Source organism: Mustela nivalis (assembly GCF_964662115.1).
Source record: "Mustela nivalis genome assembly, chromosome: 2".
In the NCBI taxonomy this organism is placed as follows: domain Eukaryota; kingdom Metazoa; phylum Chordata; class Mammalia; order Carnivora; family Mustelidae; genus Mustela; species Mustela nivalis.
This window is the reverse complement of record NC_139021.1, coordinates 96,797,911-96,824,759: the sequence shown is the minus strand read 5'-3', so window position 1 is coordinate 96,824,759 and position 26,849 is coordinate 96,797,911. Positions and strand designations below refer to the sequence as shown.

The 26,849-nt window shown below is 46.2% G+C and overlaps 1 protein-coding gene across 1 annotated transcript in view; it reads left to right on the top strand.

Annotated features, from left to right (window-relative positions):
* Positions 1 to 26,849, top strand: part of LOC309859314 (uncharacterized protein) — a gene marked incomplete at its 5' end in the record, with an annotated part of 106,737 nt that overhangs the window by 40,237 nt on the left and 39,651 nt on the right. Inside the window, one exon of the mRNA XM_082719972.1 lies at positions 8,028 to 8,077. Within this exon, the coding sequence (XP_082576098.1) occupies positions 8,028 to 8,077 (50 nt within the window). The remainder of the gene's footprint in view (positions 1 to 8,027; positions 8,078 to 26,849) is intronic.

Here is a 26,849-nt window from a genome sequence, read left to right as displayed (position 1 = left end):
GTGATAGCATAGTTACTATGTAACTTGGCATGGTCAGATTTCTTCCTTCTCTTCTGGATATGGTCAGGCCTACAGTAGACAAATCTATCTCAATCTATTTTCCCTTTCTCGTTTTTCTTCTGTCTGGCTTACCCAGCCTGTCCTAGATTTTCATGTCGCAGTTTGTGTAAGTGATATTTAAGGATGACTCGAGAAATGCATCTGGTTATGGGCTCGGTCCCCTTCCGTGTCAGAAAACAGAGGCAGCACTACCAGCAAGGTTCTTAGGGCATTTTACCTTTTATGGACACCAGTAGGCATTTTTGTGAATTTACACTTCTGAAGTTTATTATGGTTACTATTAGCAGCTACCCCTAAAATAGGGGATCTACTTACATTTCTGAAGCGTGTTTTAAACTTTCCTTTCTTGACTAACTTAATGAACACGATTTCAGGCAGATAGTAGAGGATCCCTCAGTCTTAAAATGGCCTCATGATGTCATTATGGTAGAACTTCGTTCAACCTGTAGAGAGTGTAGGACCCCATGGGTTTCTGAGTGCACGCCCATCAGATCATGGGTGCTCCTAAGGTTGGATCAGCCTTCAGCTCTTACGATAACAAACCACCACATTAAGGAATGATGCTTTCTTATTCGTTAAGATTTGCTTGTCTCCATGCAGATAATTAAAGCAAACTAGTGAATGGAGGAACGTGGATCGACTGCATGGGCTAAGTTCCACCTCCTATTTTATTCCCCTGGGAGAGGTGTGCTTGTGGTCATGCTTGCGAATCCGCCATGCTCATCTTTCTGCTAATAAAAATGTTCCTGGTTCTCATGCTAAAATTCTATCATTATTCATCCTGTGTTACACAGTGGGTAGAGGAGGGATGTTCACCAAACAATATCATGAATTTTACTGCTTCACCTTCCACTGAAGCATCTGAAAGCCACTGTTGGGGTGTGGGAGCGAGCGTGGCGGGGCAGAGCGCTGGAAGGAGGCGACCGGACAGACCGCCGATGCTTGGTTGTCTTGGTTGCGAGTTTGGATTCTGTGGTCACTGAGGAGTTGTTAAAGCTTTCTAGCTCAATTTAGCAAGGGTGTACTGGTTCCCAGGAGTCCTCCACATTTATCTTGTTTGTGGGAAAAACTGAAAGAGCCCAAGTGTTTCCTATGCCACATGGAGGCCATCTCAACAGTCATGGAAACTTAGTTACTCTTGGAAGTTCGAAGCAAAAATAACGTAATACATTGATGGAAAGGGACTGCAGACCTGGAATGAATTGTGACATCATCACCGGCCGTTGTTTTGGGGTACGGGAAGCTTCCCTGCTGAGGGTGATGCCTTTCACCAACTGTGTATTGATTGCCTATTAAGCCTCAGGCCTCCGCTCATGAAGAATTCCTGCTCGAAGGTGGCAGACATCTATAAATAAATCATCATCCTTGAGACTGACTGAAAAATGTCAGAACAAAAGGCGTGAGGATTGGTCTCTGGGGGTAGCAGAGAGCAGGAGACGCTGTCTGTCTAGGAAGTTTTACTTTAAAACATTTTTCGTCTGGAAATGTCTGAGAAAGTTCTGTTGGCTATGGATGACAGAAATCTGACTTTGAGCAAAAAAGGAAAGGTAATGCTCCATAACCGAGGCATCTTGAAGTAGCCTGCTTTGGACATTGCTGGGTCCAGGGGCTCTAACGTGGCCACAGAGACCCTTCCTCGGTCCCTTGACTCTGCTCTGCTGAGTCCTTCGCGTTCAGCCCTCCCTGTGTGACCGACAAGGTGGCAGCCAGGAGTCCGAGCTCACCGCCTCCGGGCTCGGCACTCATAGATGAAACAGAACTCCCTCCCTGGACCCCGGCGCCATCCAGGGAGGATGTGGATGACTGTGCATTGGTTCTGGACACTGAACGAGGCACCTGCAAGGGTGAGGGGATGCCGGGCCGAGGGGCCCGGTGGACAGCAGTACAGAGGGGCCAGGGAAGATTCCTCAGAGGAGCCAGAAGGAGGGACTGTGGGCAGACAGACGCTGCCGCTGTCCCGGGTCACGGCAGCAGAAGAGGACTCGTGCAGGGAGAACAGAACCGGCAGCTGAGGTACAGAGCAGGGGTCGAGGGGGAGGTCCGGCAGGAAGGATGGGAGCTCAGCTCCTTGTACATTGAGTGAGAGCTGCTGGTGGGACCCTATGGGGCAGCTAGCCGTTTGGGCCCGAGAGAATCGGTAAAGCCGGCATGGTACCGAAGTAAGGGGTGGGTAATGGAGATGGGCATGGGATGAGCGAGGAGAGGCCTGGAATGAGCATCGCCAAGCTCCGTGAGAGGAGCATATGTTAGGCTGAATCACATGACATTACTGCTTTCGTGGGTCAAAAATGGCAGCACAGTGTCAGTTTCATATGGCTCAGCCTCTTCCTGGGAATTCCCTTACAGATGCCTGGGTTCTTTCTTCCCACAGATGCATACTGTGTGCTCTGCCCTGTGCCGGCCTCTCCTGGTCTCATTCTCTGTGGCTCTCAAGTCTCTACACAGAACCATTCTTTTCTCCTTCCTCTTTCCTCGCTTCCTCCTTCTCCCCCTTTCCTTTTATCCTCTCTTCCTCTTTCCTACTTTGGGAGATATCGGTGGACCGATCTGAAGTGCGGAGCACAGTGCTGAGTGCTGGATATGTAGTGTGCACTTTGTGCCCGCCCTCCTGGGTTCTAGAGTCTTGATATGAAAGTAGCATTGGAGGCCCGATGGGGTGCTCTGTGAGGTGTGGTGCTGGAGGCCAATGAACACTCTTCTTTTTCTTTTTCTTTTTTTTTTTAAGATTTTATTTATTTATTTGTTAGAGAGAGAGGAGCGAGAGCGAGCACAGGCAGACAGAGTGGCAGGCAGAGGCAGAGGGAGAAGCAGGCCCCCTGCCGAGGAAGGAGCCCGATGTGGGACTGGATCCCAGGATGCTGGGATCATGACCTGAGCTGGAGGCAGCCACTTAACCAACTGAGCCACTCAGGTGTCCCGCCAATGAACACTCCTAAAAGGTACTGGTGTTGTAGGGCTCATGGGATGCTGGCTGTGGTATGGTGTTAGAGGGGCTGATGGAATGTTCTCGAAGCTATGAGGAGGCATCAGGTCCTAGATTCTTCTTGAATCACCCAGGGCCAGGGTGGGGGAGGGGAGGCCTGCCAAAAAGTTGAACAGGTGTGTGCCATGCTGTTAGGTGTGAGAGCATGGGGCTCTCCCTGCTACTCCTCAACCCTTCGCCATTGTTCAGCTATTCCAGTGTTACCTGCTGGAGAAAACCTTTTATTACCCGTCTCTCTCTTCCCAGGTAAAATTTCTCCTCCCCTTCCCTGGTGTCCCAACAATACCCTGTTAGAGGTTTCAACCGTTGCGTCCCATTGATGCTGTGTTCCACTTTCCTATATTAAGGCAGGCTCCCTCCATTCAGCAGGAAGTTTTAGGTGACAACTGTCTTACTACAGACAGTGCTTAATAAAGTGTTTGGGTGCTAGAGGTGCTAAGTAAATATTTGGTGAGTGTTGAAATAACTTTGAAGGGATTCTGTTGGCAGAGCCCTTCCAATTTCCACCTGACTTAAAAAGAATGCCGAGAGTATACATACAAAGGAATATTATTCACCCTTAAACAAGAAGGAAATCCTACCCATATGTGATGAGGCTGAAGATGCAGGACATTTTACTAAGTGAAATAAACTAGCCACAGTAGGACAGATGCCACGTGATTCAACTTACATGAGGTATCTGAAAATAAGCAGACCCATGGGACCCACAGGAACAGAGAGTGGAGTGGCCATTGCCAGGGTCTGGGCAGGGGGCAAATGGGGAGTTGCTGTTCAGTAGGTTTAAAGTTGTTACTATGTGCAATGGATAAATTCTAGAGATCTGTGCAACGTTGTGTCTGTTAAGTTAATAATACTGTATCGTGAGGTTAGGTCTCCTTAAAATAAATTAAAAAAAATAAATATAGCAGCTATCAACCTCTATCCCCTGCCCCTCCAAAAAACCCACCTGAATGACATTGTGCGTCACGCCGTTCTGCAGTCACAAAGGAAATGTCTGCAGTGAAATTACGTGAGCGCCCATGTTGGGAGTTCTACCTGACCTGACTCACGGTGCAGACAGACTCTTGAGAGTGGGTCCTTCATTTGCTTGAGGCTCGAGCTGACCTCTTGTCTGTGATTCAGATGCCTGTACAAAAATAGACCTTTAAATGGACGGAAAGCAGTTAGCAGAGATCCCTCAGTGTCTGGGTGTCTGTGTGCATCTGGTGGAAATAGGAAAGCACGGGGACGAGGGCTGGTGAGGGGTCAGTGCTGTTGAACGCTGTGCGTGACAGGTGCACTTCCTGGAGCAGATGGCCTTCGTCTACGGAATCCTCCATGATCCCCAACTCTCTCGAGTTGACTGGCTGTTTGAATCTGGTACCGATTCCATATTCAGCCATACAGTTCTAGGGGAACGGTCTCCTGAAATGTAGCGGGTGAGGTGTGGGTTAGGATTCTCGCTGTGCACCCTGGGGCTAATGATGACAGTTAGGATTGGCTGTGGTTCATAGACTGGGTACAGCAACGGTGGCTGGCCTGGTGGCCCACATTGGGGAGGGAGTAGGGGGTGGACAGGCAGGTATTTCTAGCACACCTTGCAGAAGTTCACAGGTGCTTAGCACTTTGCCTCTTGGAAACATGTCATCATTTAGAAAGGAATTTTCATTAAAAAAAAAAAAAATCAGCCTTTCTCTGGTGCTTTTCCTGAATACTGGTGAGCCTGTCCTAACATTGGAGGGATAATGACTTTGAGCTGGGTGGGATATTTTTATTCTACTCAGTGGAAAGTAAATATTTGCCTTCATTTTCTCAGAACCCTGTGTCACTGGGAAAGCAGCTGAAGAACCCGCTGGTAAGAACAAAGGGCCAGGCCTCTCTTTGCCTGCAAATCTGGTTTTCTGGCAGAGCTCCCTGTTGAAGTGTGCGTGGCCTCCTCTCAGCACTGGACCAGGGGACGAGAGAGCATTTTGCCGTTCCCTGGCCCTCCCTCTGCGAGACAGCCCGCAGCCCCAACTTCTGATATTTGAGAGGACGCGGCTCTGCTGAAAGCTCATAATTTTCTTCTCCAAAGTGACAAGGAGGCAAAAGACAATAGCCAGTTGCCTCGTATAACCCACCTGCTTTGAAGGAAATGAAGCGAACTCAGGAGCCCCCTGTGCCACTTGGAGGATTTGTCGTTTCCTTTCCTGTCGGTAAACAAAGGCAGTCCACTAAAAGAGTGGGGCAAGGATTGTTTACAGGATGTTTGCTGTATCAAAGGAAGGAAAAGTGCCTTTTACAGAGCTGTGTTCATTGTGTGGGGGATATTACAACATCGTTTAAAGGGTACTCTGCTGGCGAAGAGAAATTAACCACAAAATAGTCCATCGTGAAACACCAACTGTTTAATCAATCAGTAGAACTTACTTCATAAATTGAAGTTGAGGGTCTTATAATGTATCAGCAGTAAAAAAAAAAAAAAATGCCAGAAAACCTCTTTAGAGACAAAATAATAGGTTCCTAAAACTTTGGAAAAATAACGATACTTTAGAGGACTCATTTTTTTTTTTTAATTGTACGGGTTCATGCTTCGTGTGCAAGAAACAGTTATCATTTATAGTATGGCTTTGTCTCCCATGTAGACCTTTCTGGATGGCCCTTTAGGACATCCAGTGCTGTGTCTGGGTGCCTGGTGTCCTGGCTTTGTCCGGACACTCTTTTTCAAGCCTTCCTAGCACAGGAAGGAGCTGGTAACCGAGGGTGCTGTGAACGTGACCGAGGGAATGAATGCTTGGTTGGACTTAATAAACTGGTGACGGCTGAAACAATGACACAAGATGCCCAGTCACATAACACACTCTCCTTCTAATTGATGCTGGGAAATCTTTTGATATATACGTGGGTGTCATGTGTGTGTCTGCGTGTAGGCGGCACACAATTTTTAAGTGTGCATTTCAGTGGCATTAGGTGTAGGCTTCCTGTTGTCCGGTCATCTGTCTCTCGAGATTTTTCATCTTCCCAAACTGAGATTTTGTACTCATTAATCACTGACCCCCCACTCCCCTTGCCCCCGTCGCTGGCAACCGTCACTCTCCTTCCTGTCTCTACAAAGTGCATCATTGTGGGTGCTTCATGGAAGTGGGGTCCCGTAGTGTTTGTGCTTCAGTGACTGGTTTATTTCACTAAGCATCATGCTTCCAGGGTTCATCCGTGCTGTAAGCTGTGTTATAATTCCCTAACTTTTAAAGCCGAGCGATATTCCATTGTGTAGATTCACGACATTGTATTTGTATTTATCCATCCATTGGTTGATGGACACGGGTTTCTTCCACCTTCTACTATTGTGAATAAGGCTACTATGAAGGTGGGTGTACAGATATCTTTTCAAAACCCTGCTTTTGGGGTGCCTGGGTGGCTCAGAACATAAAGCGTCTGCCTTTGGCCCAGGTCATGATCCTGGGGTCTTGAGATAGAGCCCCGCATCAGGCTCCCCACTCAGTGGGGAGTCTGCTCTCCTTCTCCCTCTGCCTGCTGCTCCCCCTGCTTGGGTGCTCTCTCTCTCCCCACCCCCCCTTAAATAAATAAATAAATACATCTTCAAAACTCTGCTTTCAGTTCCTTTGGATATATATCCAGAAGTGGCATTATTAGATCCTATGGTAATTCTATGTTTAAGTTTTTTAAGGGGTTCTCCATACTATTCTTAAATTTTTAAGCTTGAAATTGGCTATATGGCTCCCTAAGTTAGGTCAGTGAGAATTTCCTTCCCCTCCGTTGCCAGTGTACATGATCTTAAGTTCATTTACAGTTGAGGGACTCATACGAGTAGTGTTTCATCAACTCTTTCAATGCTTCATAAAAATGGAGACGGACTGGGAAAGGTGGGCTTTCTAAAGCCAAGGCCAGTTGTCGCCTTGCTGGTAGGTGGACCTGGAACTGATCAGTGCTCAGTATGAGAGGGCACTGTTAACACGGTGCCAGGACCAGAGGCACAGACCCTGCTGTCCCAGCACACCCCGCTCACGGGGGTCTGGGGAGCAGAGTACAGGACCTGACAGGGTTCAGAGAAGCCGCGTTGATGCCATTTCATCCGGGCGTCTCACGTTCTTGTTGTCAGGAGGGGGTGCGGGCCATAGTGCACCTGGCTCTGGTTCGATTTGTGGAAATTCTCATATTGACGGTTTTTAGAAATGATGTAGCAAAAGATAGTACTTTGGGAGCCAAGCCGACTTGAGTTCACACCCCATCGTGTGTGATTCACTTTGGGCAAACGGTCAATGTCACAGAGTACCAGTCTCCTCATCCAGGAAGCAAAAAAGGCCGATTTTGTCTCTAAGTGATTGTGGGCTTGGAAATCACATGGAAAGGAGCTAGTGGAGCACCTGGTACTTAGTGCCGCATGCCCAGTATTGTACGCTCTGTTGGGAAAAGCAGAGGCCGCTTAACCGAAGTTAGTATCAGAAACAGACACCTAGATTAGCAGTTGTCACAACTGTGGTCTTAGACCCTCCCCCTTGACATCTGTAAAACTTGTGGAGGATCCCAGAGAACTTTATATTATGTCGCTTATCTCTACTGATGTTTATGATACTAGCATTAAAACTGAAGAGTTTAGAAATAATTATTAATTAATTAAAAATGACAGCAAACCCTTTGCCTTTTATTAGAAACAACATGTTTTATGAAAATCACTCTTTTCTGAAACAATGACAAGAAATAATGAGCAGAATGGCGTTGTTTTACAATTTTGCAAATCTCTGCGGTATTTGCCTTTAGAGAATGTGGCTAGGCTATCAAGCCTTCTGCACTGTGATGTGTTATTTAACCTCTAGAAGGCTCCACCGGGTCCTGGTGAGAGGAGTGTGGAGAAGAGAAGTGATGTGTTTTGCTCTGAGAGTGGTTTGACCCTGGAGACCCCTGGAGGGGCCTTGGGAACCCCTGGGTGCCCTCAGACCACACTTTAAAAATGGCTGACCTAGAGTTTTTCTGTGAGTCTGACTTCGGTCTCTTTCTTCTCTTGTAGGTTCTTGCTCCTGGTCGAGTGAGCTGGAGCCTCCCTTTCTCCCTGCTGAGGTGAGTGCACCCCCTATCTGTACCCCAAACCACTGCTTAGGGTTTTAAGTTTGGGCTTCTGTGCCTCATGAATGCTGTTCGTGTTTTGGTTTTCTTTTGTTTGTTTGTTTGTTTTTAAATTGTTTCTGTTCCCCTTGGCTTCGGGATCGAATGTTCTGATTTTTTCACCCCTCCAGCACATGCATAGGGGAGCATTGCCTTAAGAAGCCGTTTAAACTTGGGGATTGTCTAAATGGGTGGCTTCAGAAGGAGTGACTGGCAGGCTTCAACGGACATCTCGTAATGTGTTTGAAAGGCTGTAGATCTTAAAGTTAGTTTGTATCTCTCTGCATGGAGTGTCCCTTAGATTCTGGGACAAAGTGGGAGCACAGTGGGGGACGCAGGCCTGCACGCAGGTTGCCGTCCTGGTGGTGGGTAGGCCTGAGGGACCTTTGGGAGGAAGGAGATGGAGATGGGGTAGAGGAGGGCCAGGGCTCCCCGAATGGGGCCCAAGCGTCTTCCTGGGGCCTTTGCATCACGGGGGACACCTACCTCCCATGTAGAGTAAAGGCAGAGCTCGCTGCTCCCCTCCTTGTGTTGTATTTTCTGTAACAGCATGAAATCGACGGGTTTGTGAGGAGCTGTCAGGAGTAACGATCCCCGCGCACGTCTGGTTTCTGGTCCTTCGCCGTCCCCGTTCTTCAGTGTGTATTTCCTAAAAACAGAGCTGTTCCCTTAGTTAACGATGTTAACCAACTAGTGAGGAGCCCAGGAGAACTTCGCGTGGATGCGTTGCTTGCACCCCATCTCTTCTTGGTCTTCCAGCATTGCCAGCTGGCCCGCGGTGTCGTCTAGAGTGCCGTCCCCTCCCTCCGGGGTCCACGGTGGGGTCAAGTCCCGCACTTAGTGGTCAGGTCTGTGGATTGTCGTTGTTCCCACAGCCTCTGTCGCTCTGTGTGTTGGTGCATTTTGAAGTCTGTGGCCTGAGAGCCTGCGCTTCGAAATGTCGTTACGTGCATGAGCGTGTTAACGGTGGCAAGGCGCTGCCGGAGGAGGGAGTAAACACCACCACGGGGTTTCTCTGTGCCAGGTAGAAACTCTGCAAACACGCGTGGGTGGTGAGGTGTCGAAACTACTTGCTGGAGAGCGGAGAGGGGGAAGGAAGGTGACCGTAGCAGGGGATCAACATGGAAAGACCACATTCCTACTTGTGCAGGACTCGGGGGCGTGGCTGAAGGGCCAAGGATCTTGCTGCAGCTTGAGTTTTTCTAACATGGAAATAAAGAGCGGTGTCATTAACCTATCAACACAGGGAAAGGGAAGAATTACGTGAGTTGGTTTAAAGGAAAGACTCCCTCACCCTGCTCAGCTGTGTTTGTCCCTCCTTGGTCCCTGCTGCCACCTGGTGAGGAGTTGCTCTGTAAGTGGCCTTGGCCCCTGAGGGGCCCAGGCTGCCTGGACATGGCTCTGCCCTGCTTTTGTCCCTTACTGAGCTTGCCAGCACCGTGGGACCTGGCTCCGGCCAGGAATGAACGCTCCCTGGGGGGTCGTGACCAGGTGTGTACAGCAGCTGGCCTAGAGGGTCCCGTCTCCGCACTAGTGTCTTTGTGGCTAATTTTGATGAGTGACGTTATATTGGTTTTCTACACTATGTGACCCTCACAGACATTTGTGATGCAGGCTCGCCATTTCAAGCGTACTACATTTTGACGCAAGTTACATTCTTTAGTTTTAAAATGTGTAGGTGTGTTCAGTTTCCAAAAACACAGAAATAAATACACTGGAGCTTAAATCCCCCCCATAATCTCACTCCCCAAAGGCATCCACTGCTGGTAGACCTTCTTTTAAATCTGCATGCACATGCAAAACAAAACAGAGGTGGGATTATTCATTTCATACTGGTTTTCCAGTTGCTTTTTTTCTTACCAGTACATTGTAGCTATCTTTTTGCTGTCAATATTTAGGTAGCCCCTACTTACTCTTTTTAATGAAGAGTAGGCTTTCCTGTGTAGCTGTACTCTAATTTCCCTAATCCTTGTGGAAGTACATTTAGGTGCTTGTCAGTGCTTGGCTCTTATTAACAAAATGCTAGTGTGTATATAGCTAGATTAAAGTTGTATAAGTATGTATATAAATGTAATATATGTAATATACTCCATATATTAGATATATAATACACACATATATAATAAAATAAAATAATAAAATAAAAAAGAAATATAAGTATATATATAATAGTTGTATTTCTTTAGGGTAAGTTCCTAAGAGTGGAATTCCTGGATGAAAGAGCTCTCACGCTTAAACTTTTGGCGGATATTGTTCGGCTGACCTTCAGATGGGTTGTGCCTTTAGGTTTCCATCCCGGGCTCTGGAGTGAGATTCTAGCCAGCACCAGCTGTGAATAATCTCAGTACTTTTGTTTCTGATTCTGACAGAAAAACTCTCTCATTGTTTTAATATTTATGTTCTTTTTTAAGGAAAAAATTAATCCTGAAGTTAGGCACCTTTATTGGCTACTTGTCAATTTTTGGGGGAAACTTCTTCATTCTGGATATTCATCCTTGGTGACATGATACAAGTATTTTTGCAAATTCTTAGTTACTATCTTTTTTTTTTTTTTTTAAACCATTTGAGTTGCTTATGGTGTGAATGCGGATGAACTCTTTAAGAGTGTAGCATGGAATAAGGCTAGTCTTTTTTCCGAGTTGAAAACCCCTTTCAGATTCTGGCGTGACACGGGTTATGATTACAGGCCATCATGGATCTGTCTGTTGATAGGACTGTCAGGTTATGATTATGGCCAGGTTATTGCCAGGCCATCAGGAATCTATCTGTTGTTTTAAGGTATGAGTGAAGTTCATTTGCTTTCGTTCTTCTCTTTTCTCTTGTGTAAGGACCATTGTTCTCGCACACATTTATATGTAAGGAGCACACTGCTTGAAATCTATACATTTTGTCACAGCATCAGAACGGAAGAGATGTTCCACCGGTTTAATTGCTGACTTGTTGCATAATCTTAAAGGGATGGTTTCACCAGTTGGCCTCCCCATTTTCCCATTGATGAAATCAGCCTTCATGGGGGCTTAGCAGCCTGTTTATCAGAGGATGAGGAGACGTGTTCAGTGGGAGAAATCAATTATTATCATTAGAGGATTAGTAAGAAAAATTGGGGCTGAGCTCCAAATTCTAGTCCTTAACAAAGATGAATAGGATTTTGCAGGATAGCTGGTACCCTTCTGGTCTCATGGTGTATATTTAAGCCTTCAGATTCCTGATAGGAATTAACTCCTTAGGCATCTTCTTATTAGAAAGAAGTATCTTGTTCCTCCCCTCCGCTCTTAGCTTTACCTTCATCCTTGCACCTTCTTGGAATCAAAATAAGTATTGGCCAGGGGTAGTGGGCTTCCTTTTGATCCTGTCCTTTTTTCTTTTTGGCCAACTTTTTAAGGCCAGGGAGGTCCTGAGGCTCTGGCGGACCCCAGGAGGGGCTTCAGTTTCTCTCCATTGACGCAGAGTGTACTTAGGTAAATTTCTCAGTGTCCTTCCCAGGTTTCTGCAGAAATATCATACTCACTTGGATGTCTGTACTTAGGGGAACAGCATCGGGGTGGAAGCCATCTGCTGGCTTCCGGTAAGCAGTGTGCCAGCTGTCCCCAGGATCTGGATGTCAAGATGATGTCTGAACTGTGATGGTGCGAGATCTTTTACTCAGGCGCTTGGACATTGGGAAATGCACTGGCTTATAAGCAGAATGTTTGGGTGATCTCACACCTTGTCCTGAATTTAATTTTTCACTGCTCATAATCATGGTGTAATACAGACCTGTTCTGAATTATCTTTTAAAACGTTCCATTTCATATCTCACTATCAGCCAGGTTAAAAAGGGTTAGCCACCTCAGGGAAAGGATTTTAAAATCTGAAGACGTCATGGGAAGGGAGGCCATGGAGTCTCCCATTCCAAGCATCCTGGAGATGATTTAGTTCACTGAACATTTATTGGGTAATTTCTGTTGGTGGAGCACTCTGTTAGGAGCCAAGGGAAACAAGATGATTAAAATGGGGTCCTTCCCTTTGAGAGTTTGTAATCTAACAGGGAAGAAAGAAGCATGTACAAATAGCTCTCATAAGAGGTTTGATTGCTGTAATCATCAAATAGAAGGGAAATGCTGGTGAGCTGAGTCGACCATGGATCTCTGCGCCCACCAGGTAGGCTGGCCTGGCGTAGGCACTAAATACACGTCTGAATTCACGAGTGGATACATTTTGGTGTGCTTTATAGCAGAAAAGAGGTGTAGAAACAGATGATTGGATGGATTTGTGTATGATCGCATAGGGTATGCGAATTTGGTAAGGTCATCAAGGGCATAGGGCAGGCGGAGCAAGACCCCTTGTGGACCCATCCTTCCTCCTACACTGGGGGCAGTCCTGCTGGTTGCTTCTCCTCCAAAGGCTGGGAGGACTCTCCTGAGCCCACCCCTTGAACAAAATAGGGTTTGGTCCTTCATGTGAAAGATCTGTTGCTCTGGTTTCTTGTGGACTGATTCCTGCCAGTCAGTTAAAACTGCTTTGTACTTGGATTCCCTGCCTCCCTCCTCTCCTTTCCTTCCTTCCTTCTTTTCCTTTTTTGGGGGGGGGGGGTCATTAGTCATTTCATTTTTTTTAATAAACCTTTCATTTGTTATGTTAGGGTTTTTTTTCTTAATTCACAACATAAAATGCACTTTTCTTGATAACCAGCGATTTCTTTGCCTTCTCTTCTAATTCCTTTTCTTACCATTGGGTTCTCTCTAGTCAAGTAAACGACAATGTGCTTTGTAGCCATTATATAATAAACAGTTTTCCCCAAAATGTAACCCCAATCAATGGAATCACCTGGCAGGGATTTCCTGATGGAGGGAGGCAGACAGTCTCATCAGCAGTGTGTCTGCAGGCCATTCTGTCCTCTTCTCCGTAATTGCTCGAGCACACTCTTGCTGCTGTATTTGCTCGCTGTTACTACCGTATAGTAGATGATATTTTAGTACTTCAGCTATCCCATTTGATCTCCCAGCAGTTCTTTGAAGTAGGTGTTATTATCCACATTTTAAAGATGAGGAAGCTGAGGCCCAGGGAAGTCAAATGGTGTGCTCGAGGCTGCCCAGCAAATCAGTTAGGGAACCAGGAGGAGCCAGGCTCTCAGACTTCGTTCCTTGACAGTGCTCCCAGGGCAGGTCATCTTCTGGAGAAGCCCAAGTCTTCTCTTTCTTCTTATCCTACGGAGATTTCAAGACGTGGTCTTGTGTTCTGAGAAGAACCAGCCAGAAGAATTGGTGCAATTACACCGATCCCGTCCGTACATCCATATGTCGATCATTCACAAACACAAATGTGATGTGTGAGAGGATCCTAGCAAAACCTGAATGTGCACAAGAATGAGACGAGACAATCATGGTACCTTCTGATACTCCAATGAATATTGGGTGAATGGCCTGTCCATGACCCCAACACCCGCTTAGAATAGGAAGCCTCTTAAAACATTCTTGCCCCTGAGCATCATGAAAGCTGGACCTCTCTCTGGTTGGTTGACTCTTCACCTCAGGCGTCTTCTCGGTTGTGGATGACCTCTGAGAGGTGAATGGGACGGATAGTCAAGTCAGTATATTAGGAATTCCATTACAAAATGTTTACAGGGCAACATCCAACTTTGTGTAAGTCTTCTGGAGAGTTCTTGTTTGGAAAACATTGCAGTATGCTCTTAAAAGACATACTCTGACCATTCCCTTACTGAAAAGCTGCAGATACAGACCTTAGTTCATGCACCTGAATGCCAGCGGGGCGCTCCCACAGAACACATTGTAACTTTGTGAGTTACATCTCAGCATGGTGTGTTTTCTTTTCCTTTGTTTGTTATTAAACATTTAGCTGGAGGAAATATGGGTGGAAGATTTCATAAAGGAAGCATTCAGCGAGAACAATGGATAGTGTTAAGACTTTGATTCTGAAGTAAAATAACTGTTTTTCTTTGAGAGAAGCAATTCAGTGGTAATTAGCCATGTGTCTGATAGAGGTGGTGTCATCCCAAACTCAAGACAGCCCTCGTGCCTCCCTCTTCTGTAGTCTGGGACGTTGTAGCATCGAGATCTTTTGGTCCCCTTCGCACCTGAGGCACAACTGACATAAAGTCATGACAGTCATTGCTTCTATAAGATTGTTTATAGAGTCTGCACGTGCAGCGAAACACACTAAGTTTTTACGTTTAATTACCTAACAACTGTGAACTCGTTTCTAAGATTGGATTCTTTGATTTTTCTGTTATACTCAATATAGTGATAATAGTAGCCAGTATTTGTGTGCACTTTTCCGTTCTGAGGCTTCTTTTAAGCCCTTGGCAGATACACTTTCCTTAAATGCAAACGGCTCCTGTGACTGTCTTCCGTGCCCTGATGCAGGGACCCGGAGGACAGAGACACCCAGGGCTCTTGTACATAAGCACTTGGCCCTTAGCCAGAGTCCATGCTGGGTCCCATGGATTTGCACAAAAACATCTGGCAAACGGGCTTGGTGCAAATAGTGTAGGTTGGTGACAAGAATACAAAAGAATCTTATTTTAAATTTGGACAGCGACAGGATCTGCTGCTTGAGTTGTCACATTATTAGCTTAATATAACCTGGGCAGTTTCCTTAATCTTTGATGGGCCCCAGTTTTGATATTGGCCAAAGAGGTATAATAATCTATTGTAAGATTTTCATCCAAATTCAGTGAGACAGTGCTTGTTACAACTGATCTGTCACTCTGTTTATCTCCCTTTGATTTTATCTGAAAAATCAACTGAAATCTATTTTTTTAATTAAAAAATTTTTTTTTAAGATTTTATTTATTTGTCAGTGAGAGAGAGAACAAGCAGGGCAACGGTAGAGAGACGGAGAAGCAGACTCCTGGTTGAGCAGGGAAGCCAGTGCGGGGCTCGATCCCAGGACCCTGGGATGAAGGCATGACCTGAGCTGAAGGCAGACACTGGGCCACCCAGGCACCCCTGAAGTCTGTTTGTAAGACACTGTAATTTATTCTCCCATCTCGGCTTTGTCCTCTCTCCACCCTAAAAATCCATGGTGAAGTCTCTTGTTTGTAGATATATTGAGAGAAGGAAGAGCGAGCGCTAAGTTAGAAGGGAATGAAGGAGTACTAAACTGAGGTTGCAAGTTTCTCTCTGTTGCGATCTTATCTATTTCATAGCTGCCTATTGTGAGTGGAGTTTTATCCTGTCCAGGAGTGGTGTCTTGAAATATAACGCTGGTGGCGTCTTGGTCACCTGTCCTTTGCAGGCTGAGTGCCTGACAGTCGCCCCTGCCCCCCCATCCAGCGTCTGTTGCCCGCCTATCACCCGGGCGGTGGCCCTGACTCGGCCTAAAAGCCTTCATTGTTCTAAGCATGGTTTTTGCCTTTCACTGCCCATCCGAATCACCCAGGAAACTTTTAAAAAAACCAATGCCTGATTTCTAAAACTGATACTTAGAAAACTGAATTGTGACCGAATTTCCAACGCCTGTATTTTTTTTTTTTAAAACTTCCCCAGCTGATTCTGATAGGCAGGGGAGGTGGAAAACTCTGCATTAGTGTAGGGGAGACCCGGAATTGCCATATTCCTTGTTACTGTCATGTCATTATCACCGTCCTGTCTGTTCCAGTGACAGATGGAGTCTCTCGGACGTGGCCATGAGTACTGCAGAGTCCAGAATCGTGTAGAGTGTACAGTGCCCTCTTGCCCCTGTCCATCCCTCTCCTGTCCAGGAGGGCACAGCTCAGTGGGTTCCGAGTGTTCAGACAAAGTCAGGAGCCCAGAGGGATCCACGGAGGCACAACTGCAGGGGCTTAGAACCGCCTGCCAGTACGCTTTGTGTTCTTTGCCGTTCCTTTGTCTGTTGTTCGGCAGTGAGTGTGTAGGAATTACTCCTCAGTGTGATCTGCTTGTGGAGCCACACTATTTTTAGGCACTAACCCACACAATAGGTTTATAAAAAGGCTATTGAACCTTTGGAGGCTCTGCTGGAGCTGGTCTGACAAGGGCTGAGTTACAAGTAGGCGCTCCCGCCTCACGGTTCAGGCACATAGGATTTTTTTTGTTTTGTTTTGTTTTTTTCTTTATAAAGAGTCTGAATAGCCTAAAAATACAGAGGTTTGGCGGTCTGTCAGGGGACGGTCTCCTCGGTGTCCCGGCTTTCCAGGCACATCGCTTTGCAGGTGTTTCTCACATGCTAGTTTTTATTTGCTCTTCCTTTCCTTTTAGCATGCGCTAAATGTGCCTAGTGCGTAGTGCTGGGGGAGACATGAACACGGGAAGCATTTTCTTGTTCTTGGCAGTTGCGTTTTCCTCCATTGGGGAGCTGTGCTTGTCTGGGTCTGATTACCAAATGGAATTTAAACAAATAGAACTAGCACTAAATGATGGTTTAAACTTCTTTTTAAAGTGGCCATTGGAACTTGGGCGTTCTAATCCACTGTCAGACAGAAGCCACACTCCGTTAGGACGCAGGAACATGAGTTTCCTAGTAGCTGTAATGGAAAAACGGTCTCTCATTGTTTAATAATGAGATGCCCTTAAAAGTGTCCTCATAATAGATTGGATATTATTTATGATTCTTTTCTTCCTTTAATGTATCTGCTGCCATTAAAATGCCATAACAGGCAGTGTACTGGAATCACCACTCTATAGCTTTGGCTTTCCAGAGTTACCCGTCTCCGTAAAGATCATACCCACACTAATTCGCAACGAGGCAATTAGCCAAGTAAAGATTTTCTTTGGCAGTGCTTAGCGAGGGGATAGACTCTGAGCTATCTTGGATGACTTTGAGGATTAATACTGATGATTTTTTAACTCCTTTATGTTACAAATTTATGATTCCTCTTGCTCTTGGGATCTGTGTTACTCTAAAGGACGGGCCTGGCCTGGCTTGTCAAGGGAAACATTTTGGTTTTCCTAACTACATTTGAACTGTTTTCCCCACTTCTCCTCTTCATTAGTTCTCCAAACCCCATGGGCATTTGTTGCTGATCTGGGGAGCTCATCTGTGCTCATGGGGTCGTTACTCTCTTCCGGCATCAGCGGGGAGCTGGAGCAGTGGGGACACTCCAGGTGCCTGGCTCAGCCTTCCCTTCGCCTCCAGCCCTCACGGGGCTTGTCATTTCCAAACCTGCATATCAAGAGCCACTGGAGGCCTCTGTCAAGTTATCGGTTCCCAGGCCCACTCCTCATGCTGCTTTGTGCTCCCTTCTCTCCTGCCCCTGGACTCAGGTTCGGTAGGTTAAGGTTGAGGCCAGTAAGTGGGATTTTCATTAAGATCATTCTGATGCTGCTGTCTCTATGGCCTGTTGAATCTTTGGGGATCACCCATGTGCCTCCAAGCCTCCTTGTGCAGATGAGACCTTTAGAGCCCAGCAACAATGAGGAACCTCACCAAGGTCACACCGGAAGATATGCCATCAAACACAGAACACAGGGATCTTCTACCTTTGTAGGGTGAATGCAGACAGGGCAGAAATGACCAGAACGTTAATGGGGCTCTTTGCCCGGGATGCATGTTAGTTCTCCATTTCGTATTATTGGGGACTCGGTGTGTGGTGTCTCTGTGACCGAGGGGAGCGGAGGGTGACTAGGTGGTCTGTGTACTTACCTAATCTAGGACAACGGTAAATAAAAGATGAGTATAAGATCCAGTTTGAATTCTTGTATACTGAAGGAATTGTTAGTGTATTGTTTTGCCATTGTTTTGGGCCCCATGTTTGTTGAGTGGATGTTCCGGTTAGCTCTGCCTGCTGATAAGAAGAGAAGCGAGCTTCCCCGGACACAGCAGGTATGTAACCAGGGCTCTGCAGAGTCTGGCAAGGAAATGCCTAAAACATACAGTCCTTATTCCGATCACGTGGTGACAGATACATATTTGCACAGCCACTTAAAATAAACAAAGCCAACTTCTTGAAATTTATCTGATTCTCTTTTACGCTGGTAGACAACTATTTGGAGCTGGGAAGATAGCCCGTGAGGATGGGAGGTCATCGATGGCATTTATCGCAAAGGCCCGGGAATTCATTTTATCTGGCTGACTTTATCTTATGGACCTGGGGATCGTGGTCTACCTCCCAGGGAGCTAACTGGGCCACGTAGGGAGTGACTTTTGTACGTGTGCACAAGTGTGTAATGATCAGGATGTGTCTGACAGGTGGTAGGTACTTAATAAATATTTGATGATAAACCATAATGCTTCAAAAAAGACTTCTTTTATATCTGTCAACAGTCTAGCTTGGGATGCTGCCGTGTTCTGGTTTACTTTTTTTCCCTCCTCGTAAATATCTGGGCTCTACCAGCCAGCATCTTTAATGGAATAATTTACATTTCTTATAGCCCGACTTTTGATTTTGGTATTTTTCCAGTCGTGGTGCCTCTCATGATTCTGTTTCCTTCAAGGAAAGTATGTCCACTTAGAAACTTCTGTTTCTGGCTGGTTTTAGAACTTAACACCAGCACAGCCTGGGTCCAAGGCCTGCTGGGGGAAGAAGTGTTACATCAAGATCCGGGGCCTCATGTGATCTCCCTGATATGAGGAAGTGGAGATGCAACATGGGGGGTGAAGGGGGTAGGAGAAGAATAAATGAAACAAGATGGGATTGGGAGGGAGACAAACCATAAGTGACTCTTAATCTCACAAGACAAACTGAGGGTTGCTGAGGGGAGGGGGGTTGGGAGAAGGGGGATGGGGTTATGGACATTGGGGAGGGTACGTGCTTTGGTGAGTGCTGTGAAGTGTGTAAACCTGGTGATTCGCAGACCTGTACCCCTGGGGATAAAAATACATTAAATGTTTATAAAAAAATAAAAAATTTAAAAAAAATGATGGAAAAAAAACAAAAGAAAAAAAAGATCCCGGGTTTTTATCCACGAGCCTCCTAAAGGCTGGAGGCCTCGCCCTGCCCCTGGCCTGGGCCTTCGTCCCCCGCAGAGCCGCCCCTCCTCTGCCAGGTGGTAGAGAGCTGGAGCTTCTTCCTGCTGACCATGTTGACCAAGAAGCAGTGACGTCCTTTCCATGAGGGCCAAGCCATCCCGGGGAAACCTTCTCATGTCTGGGGGATTATGCACTTTTACCGGGAGCTATGAGGACTCCCTAGCCCGATAGGCAGAAGATCGGAAAAAGAAGACTCCAGACTAAATTTTGTGTTTCCAAGGGTTTGATTAAAGGCCACTGGGCTGCAGGATGGGCTACAAGATGGAAAGTTCTTCTGACGGAAGAACAGCTTCTTCCAAAGGTCGTCGTTTGGCTATAAAGTACGGATGACTGGGTTACGATGTCTTACTAACAAGGATGTGACTTGGGCTCACGGCGGCCAAGTGGCTGCGTCCGGACAGTTGAGTGGGACAGCAAAATGGGATTGCTGGCTGCCCGCAGGCCCCGGGCATCCCTAGAACTCGTAGTTTTAAACTCAAACTAAGTTTCTTTGTTGGCAACACAGGAATCATTCTGTTCTGAGCTAATGCTTTTGTGGGCCCTGAAAGGCCAAGGATCAGATAAAGGGGTGGCCGGGGATTAAAAATCATGACCGAATTAGGGCGAGTCCACAGGAAGGAAATTTCTTTCCAGATGGACTTGCTGGCGTGTGGGTGTTACCCTCCATGGATCGCGAAACTCTGTTCCCCTGATGAACAGATGGGGTCAACTTCGATCCGATCCGTCGCCGCTCACTCTGACAGTCCAGCAATTTCCTGATTTAAAGTAGTAGGCAGAGGTCTCACTTACTGATAAAGTGGGGATATTTATATTTGTATCTAAAGCCTTCTTTGCTCCGTAGGGGTATCAAAAGTAATATGTATCCTGTGTGTCGTATCTGGATAGAAAGAAGGAAATAAAATCACCCCAAGTACCAAAACCCAAAAATCACCCCAAGTACCAAAACCCAAAAATCACCCCAAGTACCAAAACCATGAAAACTGATGATACCATCTTTTTTCTATGAAGTAAGTATGTCTGGATCCGCATGTGGTTGTACTATATGGTTGTGACCATCCTATATATATTCTTTCATATATATTTATATATATTATAATATACTTAATTATATATATTTAAATAGATGTTAAAGCATTGTATATATATTAAAGCATTCTAACATTGCACATCTCAATACCTCATGGTCTTTATAAACAGTGTTTTTATGCCAGAATGTTTAATGTGTTTATTTGACTGAATCTGACATAGTTCTTTTCAAGAACACAGACCCATGGGCGCCTGGGTGACTCAGTCGGTTAAGCCTCTACCTTCAGCTCAGTTCATGATTCCCAGGGTCCTGGGATCGAGCCCCACGTAGGGCTCCCTGCGCAGTGGGGAGACTGCTTATGTCTCTCTCCCTCTGCTTCTTTCCCAGCTTGTGCACACGCGCTCGCTCTCTCTCTTGCTCACTCTCTCTCAAACAAATAAAATTGTAGAACGCAGATCTGGGCAAAAAGGGGCTTACTTTTCGCTCCCGTAGTTCCCGGGCTTGGTGCCCTTGGCTGTGGAACCAAAGGTACCTGGTACCAGGTAGATCTAACTGGAGATGATTGAATTTATGTTGTCATTTGCCCATATTGAAAGCAAACATTACCCATCCTGTATGACATGTGAAAGGAAGAATAGATTAAATGAGATGCCGGTGCCCAGTGATAGAGCTTTGCATAATAAGAATAATGCACTTAGCCTGGCTGACTTTTGTCACAATCCCTGCTTTTCCATTGGCAGACAGGAGGGTCGGAATGGGCCCTGGCTCCCCACGGGCATGCAGGGCTGGCGTCTGAGGTTGCTTGGACCCTCCCCTACTCCACATCCTCGAGATCACCCACCCTCCAGTGGGATGAGGACTCACCCACTCGTGCTTCCCCCCACTATAAATAAATAAACAAACAAATAAAGAAAGATAAGTAATGGTAATATTGGGTCCAGTCTGCCACAACATGGGAGTGGGCAAGCATTATGGCTTCCCTGAGGCAATGAGAACACAGGCAGGACACAGTAGCCGGAGAAAAAATGTTGGCGGGGGACGCCTGGGTGGCTCAGTTGGTTAAGCAGCTGCCTTCGGCTCAGGTCATGATCCCAGTGTCCTGGGATCGAGTCCCACATCGGGCTCCCTGCTCAGCAGGGAGCCTGCTTCTCCCTCAGCCTCTGCCTACCATGCTGCCTGCCTGTGCTCACTCTCTCTCCCTCTCTCTCTGAAGAATAAATAAAATCTTAAAAAAAAATGTTGGTGGGAATGATCTAGACGTCCATAGTGCCTTGGAGTTTTGGTTAACAAAACCCTAGTGTCAGGAAATGGAGAGACAGGTTGAAGTCACCCTTTGGGAGGACCTGGTGTTCTGTGTGGCTGGGAGAAAAAACTTCATGTGCATGAAGAATCGTGTAGCTCTTTGACCAGAATCCAGCACCCACTGCCTGTGGCTTCCAGGACTGAACAGCTCCCTCCTCTATTGGGGCCCCTTGTGTACCCATCTAATGGAGGGATTGGCAACCGAATCCTCCAGTGCCACGTGTAAAATAGAATGCCTTCCTCGTGGGACGGGCGTTCGGCATGTTATATACCCCCATTCATCCTGATTGTGGGAGATGGAAAGGAGACCAGGTACACAGACTTCTCCACCAGCATCTGCCATGGATTTGACAGGCACTGGGCTGTGCCAGCCTCCCAACCCCCACCCCCCACTATTTTATTGAGCTGCCCTCTTTAGCATCTGCTAATCTTCTTTGGCTGTTGGAGCACAGGTGAACATTGACGTTGGCTGGGTGTAGGATTTTCTCTCCATTCTTGACTGCTGTCCAGGGCAGTGGTACGTGCTGGCTTGTGTCTCTTTTGGCCTCTCCAATTTCCTCCTTTGTCCCCTTCTATTGAGATTTTGGTGTCTGGGTCTAAAACATTAAGTGACATGAACCTCTCTCTCTCTCTCTCTTTTTAAGAGTGTAGTTTAACTTTTTCTGGGTAAACCATCTTCTCCGTTTTTTGTGCAGACCTAGTCTGACCCTGATATTCATTAACTTGGAGGCCTTCAGTTTGTTTTTTCAAGCGTCTGTGGCAGAAAGGGTAGATAAGATGCCCCGTTTGACAAAGCAAAAGTTCAAAGTTTCTCAAGTGCCATTTAAAACGGCCCCTGACAACCCAGGATTCTTCAGATGTTATCTTGTTTCTGTCTCTGTTGCTTTCTCCTGGTCTGTAGACTTACCTGTCTGGTTTCCCATGCCCCTGAGAGCTGCCCGACTGCAGCATTCCAACCCCTCCAGGTCTGCAGCATCAGACCTTGCTAACAGAATCAGTTTTCATCTTGGTTTGTCCAACCTCACGCGACGCTGCCTTGTCCCTGAAGGGGAGGATGAAGAGGAGTTTGGGAGTTCGATCTTTTAAAAAAAAAAAAACATAATGTGATGAATTATTTGGGTCTCTTGGCTTAAGCGACAGCAGGACCACCACGAGAAAGCCTGGGGCCCCAAGAGGTAATGTAGATGTTTGGGGGTCTTGGTGATAAGAGATGCTTGTGGAGTTCACTTCCTTCCTCTGTTAGTTTTCAGAACAGGCCGGGATAGCGGCTCTAATGACGGTGCACACACTGCGCTCTTGATCCGCAGGGTCCTCAGTTCTCGCGACCAACAGTGCAGACTGGACACTCTTGCTGTCTTTGGCTGGAATATCATCTCAGGGGAATCCCATGTTAGCTGTTCAGGGCTCTCACCAAACTGAGGTGATCTTTGAGCCTTTGACTGTCTTCTGGGTTAACTCCTGGGTCCTTCCAGGACATTCTAGCAGGATCTGGATTGCTGGGGAAGCGACTTCTCAGTTAATACTCTGGTGCATTACCACCCTTGTGCTGAATGGCTTTCCCCCCACCCTACTCTGTACTTTTTCTCTAACAGAGAATTCCCAGAACGGTTTGGTTTAGAAATTTTTTTTTGCACTTTCTGGACGGATGATGTAGAATCTGCTCTCTCCCACCGCTGTGTCCTTTTCATCTCTTCATTTATCTGGGCTTTCCAAAGACCGAGTGGACTCCTTGGGTGTTTGAATCTGCTGATTTTTCGGTGAACCTGATGCCATAGTCTAGACCTTTATCCTTACATATGCAAATTATTAGATTACATTTAGCAGCTGGGAGCTGTGGCACTGTCTGCCTCCTCTTGGACTTGGCAAGAGCCTGTGTAGGGCAGAGCAATTTTAGGTCCTGAGGTGTGTGGCATTGGGGTGGGGCCTGTCTTCGGGAGTCCCGAGGAGCAGGAAACTTGTCCTTTGCTCGCCCACCTGGAGGTGTCCCAGGTCCCACTGGGGTTCTGCTGTTCCAGGATGGTACTGGCTAGACAAAGAATGTCATTGCAGGTCAAATTACCTGTCTTTCCTCCACAAGCACCTGCTTTCCCACTCTGGCCTGAATTACCTTGGAGATAGATTGTTGAGTCCGAAAGACTTCTCTGTTTAATTTTGGGTGCGGGGCTTATACCGCTGCAAGATAAACATGTCTCGCTGGGTGATCTCGGTGGTTTGATACGAGTGTGGCTGGTTTCCTCAGTACTGCTGAGATGAGTGAGCTGATGTAAAAAGCCTAGAAGCTTTTTAGATGTTTGTGTTGCATCTGATTTTAAAGTCAAAGCCTCTGCCAGTGTGGGCTAATTAAGGTACATAAATGTGTAAACTCAATTTCTAGTTTAACTTGCTTTTATTATGAGGTGAGCCACACGCTTTGTGCAGAGAAAGAGGGGACTTTGGAGTTTGCTCACCACAGGCAGGAAGCTGTGGGGGTGCGGACTCTCGCACTCAGATGCTCCTTGTTAGGAATTATTTCCTCGTTTTATTTTAATATCTAATAAAAATAATTGAACGTTCTTTTAGCCTGTTTGCTAAAATCAAATGGACGGGGCGCCTGGGTGGCTCAGTGGGTTAAAGCCTCTGCCTTCAGCTCCGGTCATGATTGGTCATGATTGAGCCCCTTGTGTGTCTGGCTCTTTGATCAGCAGGGAGCCTGCTCCACCCCCCACCCCCACCCCACCCCGCCCCGCCCCCGCCTGCCTCTCTGCCTACTTGTGATCTCTGTCAAATAAATAAATAAAACCTTAAAAAAAAAAATCAAACGGACAAGCCCTATGGAATGCCTGGGAACACTGTCCGATCGCCAACGATGGCTGTAGGACCGGGGGTGCCCACAGCAAACACGGGCGAGATGCAGGTCACATTTCTGGAGAGAAAACATCCCCCACATGTGTCGTAGCGTTGAGATGTGTGCATACAACACACACTCTGCTCTCGTTAACACGAGGAATGGTATTCCTTGTCCACTAGACTGGCGTTCTTGCAAAAGCAACCCTAAGGGAAATCCACACATAATTTTGAGAAAGAAAAAAAGGGGCTATTTTGAGGGAAGCATTGCCGGAAAGAGATTTCCTAGTGAAGGCCTGGGTATTTGAGAGGTTGGAGTAGAGGGAGTTTGTTTAGAAATAGAACTTTAAGCGTAAATATTTTTATTTCTCTGATATGATATTGTTATTTTATTGCAGCTGTGTCCCCGTCTCTGGGGGACGTCCCCTTTCCTCTGGGTCATGGACATCTTGTCCTCGTGCTCAAGTCCCCCCAGACAGTGTTGTTGCTGATGTGCCCTGTCACAGATCTGACTCCTAGGTCTTTCCTACTTCTTTTCTCATTGTCTCTCAGGCTGCATGTAAAGCACCATGGCCCTTGTTAACGTGGGTTTATCAGGGGCACAGACTAGAGATCAAGACAGAACTTTAGGTTGTATCCATTTTGGTCTTTAATAGTGATTATGTTGGAAAAATAAATACTGTCTTAGAGGTGAGATTGAAATGTTGCATTGCAATGTTGTGGGAAGGTTTGTATGTCTGTGTTGCCTCCTGGGGGAGATGAGAACCTTCCCAAAGGCAGGGCCCATGCTTTGTGTACCTTTCCTCATGCACCGGGAGCCTCGCGGAGAAGTAAATGCTTAGTGGGTACTTGAATGAAAGAATGAAGACGGTACCAGAAGGTGGATTTTGTCGATGCTTTATCTGTGGTTAATCAGAAAGTTTTGATTGGTCACTCCCTGATGGCTTCAGCTCTGTACTGAGTATACACGTGGATTTATAGTCTAGGAACTAATAGTCTGACGGTGAAGACAGGAAATACAAACTTCAGAGAATGTCTGTTTTTTTTAAGATTATTTATTTATTTATTTGACAGAGATCACAAGTAGGCAGAGAGGCAGGCAGAGAGAGAGAGAGGAGGAAGCAGGCTCCCTGCAGAGCAGAGAGCCTGATGCGGGACTCAATCCCATCAAAATAAATTTGATCGTAGAAGAAGGCTGAGACATATATTTTCTTTTTTTTTTAATTTTTTTAAAATTTCTTTTCAGTGTTCCGGAATTCATTGTTATGCACACACCCAGTGCTCCATGAAATACGTGCCCTCCATAATACCCACCACCAGGCTCTCCGAGGCCCTCACCACTCTCCCCTTGAAAACCCTCAGTCTGCCCCTTAGAGTCCACAGTATCTCTTGGTTCATCTCCCCTTCCAGTTTCCCCCGACTCACTTCTCTCCATCTCCCAGTGTTCTCCATGTTATTCCTTGTGTTCCACAATTAAGTGAAACCATAGGATAATTGACTCTCTCTGCTTGACTTATTTCACTCAGCATAATCTCCTCCAGTCCTGTCCATGTTGCTACAAAAGTTGGGTATTCATTTTTTCTGATGGAGGCATAATACTCTATTGTATATATGAACCATATCTTCTTTATCCATTTGTCAGTTGAAGGGCATCTTGGCTCTTTCCACAGTTTGGCGACTGTGGCCATAGCTTTTGTGAATGTTAGGGTACAGATGTCCCTTCTTTTCACTACATCTGTATCTTTGGGATAAATACTCAGTAGTGCAATTTCAGGGTCATAGGGTAGCTCTTTATTTAATTTCTTAAGGAATCTCCTCACTGTTTTCCAAAGTGGCTGCACCAACTTGCATTCCCACCAACAGTGTAATAGGATTCCCCTTTCTCCACATCCCCTCCAACACACGTTGTTTACTATCTTGTTGATTTTGGCCATTCTAACTGGTGTAAGGTGGTATCTCAATATGGTTTTGATTTGAATCTCCGTGATGGCTAGGGATGATGAGCGTTTTTTCATGTGTCTGTTAGCCATTTGTATGTCTTCTTTGGAGAATCCATTCATATCTTCTGCCCATTTTTTGACGTGATTATCTGTTTTGTATGTGTAGAGTTTGAGGAGTTCTTTATAGATGTTGGGTATCAGCCTTTTGTCTGGAGTGTCATTTGCGAATATCTTCTCCCATTCCGTGGGTTGTCTCTTTGTTTTTTTGACTGTTTCCTTTGCTGCGCAGAAGCTTTTGATCTTGATGAAGTCCCAAAAGTTCATTGTCGGTTTTATTTCCTTTGTCTTTGGAGACAGATCTTAAAAGAAGTTGGTGTGGCCGATGTCAAAGAGGTTACTGCCTATGTTCTCCTCTAGGATTCTGAGAGATTCCTGCCTCATGTTGAGGTCTTTTATCCATTTCGAGTTTATCTTTGTGTATGGTGTACGAGAATGGTTATATTTCATTTTTCTACATATAGCTGTCCAGTGTTCCCAGCACCAATTATTGAAGAGCCTGTCTTTTTCCCACTGTATATTTTTTCCTGCTTTGTCGAAGATTATTTGAACATAGAGTTGAGGTTTGTAGATGGCTGAGACATACATTTTCTAAGGGGATGAAAATGTTCATTAGAGGCCAAGAGGGGGAAGAGGAAGCAGACCCTCAAACAACGCGGGTTTGAACTGT